This window comes from Indicator indicator, chromosome 37, assembly GCF_027791375.1.
Source record: "Indicator indicator isolate 239-I01 chromosome 37, UM_Iind_1.1, whole genome shotgun sequence".
NCBI classification, from domain to species: domain Eukaryota; kingdom Metazoa; phylum Chordata; class Aves; order Piciformes; family Indicatoridae; genus Indicator; species Indicator indicator.
In genome coordinates, this window is record NC_072046.1 from 1,884,920 (window position 1) to 1,890,975 (window position 6,056).

At 54.5% G+C, this 6,056-nt stretch overlaps 1 protein-coding gene across 1 annotated transcript; it reads left to right on the forward strand.

Moving 5' to 3' along the window:
- The first annotated feature begins 3,414 nt into the window (after window positions 1–3,414).
- RPRML (reprimo like) lies at window positions 3,415–3,750 on the forward strand. The gene has a single exon (XM_054396542.1). The coding sequence runs from the start codon at window positions 3,415–3,417 to the stop codon at window positions 3,748–3,750; it is 336 nt and encodes a 111-aa protein (XP_054252517.1).
- Window positions 3,751–6,056: the final 2,306 nt, after the last annotated feature.

Here is a 6,056-nt window from a genome sequence, read left to right on the forward strand (position 1 = left end):
GATCTCAACAAGGGGTGATGGAGTTTGCCAGGGTGAGATGGAGATGACAGAATCACAGAATGCTTTGGCTTGGAAAGGTCTTCTAGAGGTCACCTTGTCCAACTCCCCTGCAGCAAGCAGGAATATCTCCAACTAGTTCAGATTGCTCAGAGCCCCAGAGCCTCGCCTTGAATGTCTCCAGGGACTCTGCCTCATGAGCTGGGACTTTTCTTGGCTTTCAAGGAAGTTCTGATGCTTCTTTGCTTGCCCACTCCCTGTGGGTGCCCTCTCATGGTCTTGTTGGGGGCTCAGCGTTGGGATCATTTTCCACCTGGGATCCAACTCCTCCCCCAAGAGTTGTTAATGAGGATTTGATAAAGGAGGTTAGGAGAAGTCAACTGATCTTCATGCAGTGTCAGAAAGGGCTGCACCGTGGCTGGGTTGTAAAGAGGTGGGGGTTGGGCTCTTCTCCCCAGTAGCAATTGATAGAATGAAAGGAAGTGGCCTCAAATTGTGCCAGGGGAGGGTTAGGTTGGAGATTAGGAAAAATTTCTTTGCTGCAAGAGTGGTCAGGGATTGGAACAGGCTGCCCAGGGAGTCACCACCCCTGGAAGGGTTCAAAATATGCATGGCCATGGCACTCTGGGACATGGTTTAATGGGCATGGTGGTGCTGGGTTGAAGGTTGGACTGGATGATCTCAGAGGGCTTTTCCAACTGAAATGCTTTTATGGTTCCATCAGTACAGCCCCCAGATCTGCTCTCTGGAAGGCTCCAGGTCTTGCCCTGCTCCAGACCCCAAAGCCATCTCACACTGCAGACCCCCTTAGCTAGTTTCAGGGTACCCAAATTCCTGCATGTATCCTGCCTGGAAATGCCACCTGTGTGGCCCTTCCTCATGTGGCCACAGCCACACGCTGCACTGCAGCCCCCTGCCGGGACTGAATGCTTCATGGAAGGGACAAGCAATTTATCTGTGTCTAGAGAGAAACATTCGAGCTCTGCTTGGCTCTGCACACCCCACAGATCCCACCTGCCATCGATCTCCAGGCTCTCTTCACTGGGGGACTCATCCTGCCCAGTAAACCTGCAAAACATCCTGCAACTCAGCCTGCAACTTGCTGGCTGCCCAGGCTAGTAGGAGCTGCTAGCTCTAGAAGGACAAGACCCTGTTCTGGAATTCCCTGCCCAGCATAAACTGGGATGCTCTAACTTGGGGCTAAAACTCTGAAGAAGAAGGGAGAAGTCCCCAAATCAGGGATTTGACCTGCCTGCAGCCATCTGGGCTCTCCTCTTGCCTGAGGACAAGGATGGTGTGAACTTAACATTTGCAAGGAGGTACTGCTTGTCCTGAGGACGTCCTGCGGTGTTACCTCCAGGCACTGTGTAAGAGGTGGATGGATGAGGGGTGGATGAAGGCGAGGAGCAGGCAGGGAGGTGTTTGAGAGCCGAGGAGCCCCATGGCCCTGGCTGCCTCCCCGCACAGGCTGTGACCCAGGAGCCAGGGGTGCGGCAGCCCAAGTCCGCGCTCGGGTGTGTGGCGAGAGGAGAGCCTGGAGCTGGAGCCACCAGAGGGAGCAGAAACTCCTCCAGACTAGGAGTGAGCTGGGCAGAGGAGCTCCCAGCCGGGCTGGGGATGCTCTGCTTTCCCGTGGGCATTCCCCCTGGCCCTCAGGTTAAGCAGGAGCAGATGCTCTTGTTCAGTCAGGACTTCCCACCTCCCTCCAGCAAGGGCCTCTGCCCCAAATTGCCCTCGCAGACCGGGCAGCCCTTCAGGGAGAGAGCCTCCATGAGCGAAGCAGGGAGGAAAAAGCAACAAATAAACCCCAAAGCAAGCAGGTTGTGAGCCCCTGCAGTCACAGCAGCAGAAGAGGGACACGGGCTGGGGCAGTCTAAAAGGACAATCAGTTGGCATCTTTTCTGCCAAGCCAGCTCCATCCTCAGCCAGCCCCATGCCTCTGCCTTAGCTGTCCTTGAGCAATTCTCATTTTAGGGTTCTTAAAATCCCCTTTGGGGGCTGGGCAAAGGAATCAAGCCAAGATGGACACAGATGGATCAGAACAAGGTCCTCACATTGTGGCTTGGGGTTGATCTGCTGCTTGGTGCCATCCTGACATGGTTCCAGGCAAACACCAATGGGCCATGGCATGTCTGAGGGCACAGCTCTGGGGCAGGCAGGGTCAGGATTGATCTGGGCAGAGTCAGGACTGAGCCAGGCAGTGCTGGACCCCCTGACTCATGGTGTCACTTTGGGAGCTTAGACTGACACAGAGAGAGCAAGGTGGATGGAACTTCTCCTGGGATTGCCTGCTGGGGCTGAGGGGCCTGGGTGAGAAGCTCTGCCACACTGCAGTGATGCTGCTGCAGGACCCAGAGCTAGGAACAGGGCAGGGGTGCTGGGCACAGATTGGGGTGCAGCATTGCAGTGCTCCTCTTCAAAGGGGCTAAGAGAGCAGGAGGGGGAGAGGAGGGAGGCAAAGGTACCCAGGGAGGAAAGCCACAGCTGGAGGAAGATCAGGATGCAGGGAAGAGGCTGGATCCATCTCTCGTCTGGAGGCACAGGACAAGCATCACTGAGCAGAGCTGGGGGTGGACTGGGCTGGATTGGACCTCCTGCAAGAAGGAGTGGGTGGCACAGAGCAGCAGTCAGGGATTGGTGAGAGCAGTGCTGACCCCGGGAGCCTCCGCTGGAGGAGGACAGGGACCTGCCGGGGGTCCAGGATGAACATGGACCATGCGAGCAGCTTTGGGGAGCAGGTCGAGGGGCTGGGGGGAAGGATGGGTTAGGTGCTGTGCCTTAGGGGTCGGCCCCCAGCAGGGGGTGGCACAGGGGTGGGCGCAGGCACCCATGGCAGGTCGGAGAGGGGGTGCAGAGGCGCGGGGAAGGGGTGGGCAGCCTGAGTGAGGGTGGAGGGGGAGGAAGGCGGTCCTGGGGGGAGCCTGGAAGGGGGTGGAGTTGCTGTTTTTTCTTTGAACACGGTGAAGACTTTAGCTTGGAACTTGCATTTGTGGAGCTCCCAGCCGGCAGGAAGCAGCTCTCCCTCCTGTCCCCGGGAGTGGGCATCACTCCACAGCCCTGTGCCTCGGGGTGGCAGCTTTGGGGCAGTGGCAGGGCCAGGAGGCATGGGGGGACCTTCGGCTGCTTTCCTCTCCCCTGTGCCCCCTTCGCCTTTTCTCTCTCTCTCTCTTTGCTCGCCTGGGGGCTTGTGCTAACGCCGTCTGTGCCAGGAGGGACCCCGGAGGCAGCCATCCCTGGGCTCCACAGTTGGCTTCCATCTGCTCACAGCCTCCAGAAGTTTACTCTCCATCCCAGGTGCTGGGAGAAGAAAGGCAGGAGGTGGCTCGGAGGTGCCGAGCCCTGGCGTGTGAGGGGTAGGCAGGGGCGCAAGAAGCTTTCTTCCTGCCTTCCCCAGAGCGCGGGGATCGTGCAGAGACCATGAACGAGTCCTTTTTCAACCAGACTCTCCTAGAACAGGGAGCTTACCCCAACAGGACCCAGGGCTTGGGGGTGCTCTTGGCCTGCTGCAACGGGACCGGCTCAGTGCTGGCGACCGACGGCGGCTCCTCGGTCCTGGCACCTGATGAGAGGAACCTCTACATCACCAGGGTGGTGCAGATCGCTGTCCTCTGCGTCCTCTCCTTGACTGTCCTCTTTGGCATCTTCTTTTTGGGCTGCAACTTGCTGATCAAGTCGGAGAGCATGATTAACTTCCTGGTGAAGGACCGGAGACCTTCCAAGGATGTGGGAGCTGCAATCATGGGACTCTACTGAAGCCTCCAGGCTTCTGTAGGCAAGTGAACTGTCTGCACCTGCTGCCAAGATGCACATTTGGGGCAGCTGTGGTGGGGGGGGAGTGATAAGGTGGGGGCAGGAGAAGGGTCTTTTAATCTGTCTGTGTCTGTGGAAAAGCCAAGCTGTGCTTCCCAGTAACCCAACTGTGGTGGGGAGTGGGGACACCTCCCCGGAGTTGTATGAAGCACAATAAATGGCCAGCATCGTGTTGCATGCAGAAATGGCTTAAGTTTTGCATGAAACTTGCAGAAACAGTGATAATGTGCAGCTCTGGACTCTTCCCTGTTACCTTGGATACTGCTACCTGGGATTTGGGGCTAAAAAAAAAACAAAAAACAAAACCAACCAACCAACAACAAACAAAAACAGAAAAGAGAAAAAAAAAAAAAAAGGTAAATAACTGATTAGGAAAAGCAAATCAAACCCCAAAACTAAAGGGAAAGTAAAATGCATGGCATGGAGCACATCTCCACATCTCTGCCCGAGGGGCAGGGGAAGGAAAGTGCAGTGTGGGTTGTACTACGAAGTCTCTGTGCTACAAAATGTGTGTTTGTATTTGGGACCTCCAGCATGCAGCTTGGGGCAGTTTTGTGAGGGGACAGCATGTTCTTCCTTCTTTCCCTGAGCTCTCCTGGTGAATAAATTGGTCCTTTTCTTCTTTCACACTGTGCTGAAGGGAGGAAAGAACCCAGAGAAATGCAAGAGCCCCACTCCAACCCCAACCCCAAAGCATGCCTGGTTTTGTAGACAGCAGCCTGTCCCCCAAGTGCTCTGTTGTGAACAGGTTTTTGTAGTTCTTTTGTAAACTGCTGAACATTGAGGAAGAAAAAAAAAAAAACCAACAAAACAACAAAACCACAAAGAAAGAACCTGGTTCAAGAGAATTTTGTGTTGTCTTCATTTTCTTTCCCTGCCTGTGTGGGGTTCAGGTATTTCAATCCTCGTTCCAGATGCAATCAGCTCAGCTGCCAACTGAACTCTAATTAGAGATGTTTCTTTAGAGCAGGAATGATCATTTGTTCATCACAGGCAACTGTCAGTCACCAGCAGCAAACAAATTCCTCAGGAGCTGGGAATTTCAGGTGTGTGTGCAATAAATATCTGCCCAGCTCTGAAGCAGACATTCATAAAGATGCTCTGAGTGCCTCTTCCAAAGCAGGATTTCAGGCCTCTGAGTTACAATCTCCAGCTCCTCTGATCCTGATGAGCTGCCAAAACTAAATTATGTGAGAGGAGGAGGACTCCTGACCTGTGTTCTCTGATGGAATTACAGCTCTGCCTGTGGGAGTGAGATGGAAATAATTTGAGTTTTGTTGAGCCAACAATATTCCTGCTGGGTGCACTTCTGGAGTGGGAAAAGCAATCCAGGGTGCTGGAGGAGCTGGTGAGCTGATCTGCTTGGAGGTAAATGGGAAAGCTTCAGGGAAAGCCCTCTGCCTTTCCCTGAAGGAGGACCAAAATTGTGTTGGAATGAATCAATATTTGCTGAGCACCTTCTGCCAGGTTCCCAGGGGGTACTGCTGGACTAAACCCCATGCAGAGCAGGACCAGCAGCGCTGCCACTGGTTGCTTCCACTCAGCTGCTGTCTGTAACACCTTAAGAGGACAATGACAGCGTGGCAGCAGGACCAGAATTCAGCATTCAGAGTTCTGAACTCTCCTGTTGGTGCCAGTGAAATGACCAAACAGGCAGGGCTTGGATTTGTGTGAGCAGCTTGTAGGTCTGCAGACCTGAGCAGCCTTCCTAGCGTGGAGGGTTTGTTCCCTTGGCCTCACGCAGCAGCCTGGAAGGGCATTGTGGTCCCTGCTGCTGAAGAGGGTGTTATGGCCACTGACCTCTTTGCACATGAGTGCACACTGCTCCCACTGTGGGAGCACAGCCTGGTCAGGACCTCAGGCTGAGGTGCACATAACCCCACTGCACACAATGACCCAGCTCTGCAAACACTTGGGGCTCTGCTCCATGCATCAGCTACATGTGTAATGGCCAAGCACTGGAACAGGCTGCTCAGGGAGGTGTGGAGTTGCCATCCCTGGAGGTGTTCCAAAAGCCTGTGGCCATGGCACTTGGGGTTAGTGGCCATGGCATTTGGGTCCAGTGGCCATGGAGGTGTGGAGTTGATGGTTGGACTCAAAGATCTTAAAGGTCTTTTCCAACTAAAATGATTCTGTGGTTTCATGGTTCTATGGCCTTCAGGTCCCTGTGCCACCAGAAAACAGCCCAGAGGTACTCCCTAAACTCCCATCCAGGTTGTGCTTTGAGCTGGCATTTGGTCCCTCTTGCC

Bases quoted from the DNA above. Each gene is read 5' to 3' on its own strand.
- RPRML (XM_054396542.1), top strand. From the start codon at position 3,415: ATGAACGAGTCCTTTTTCAACCAGACTCTCCTAGAACAGGGAGCTTAC.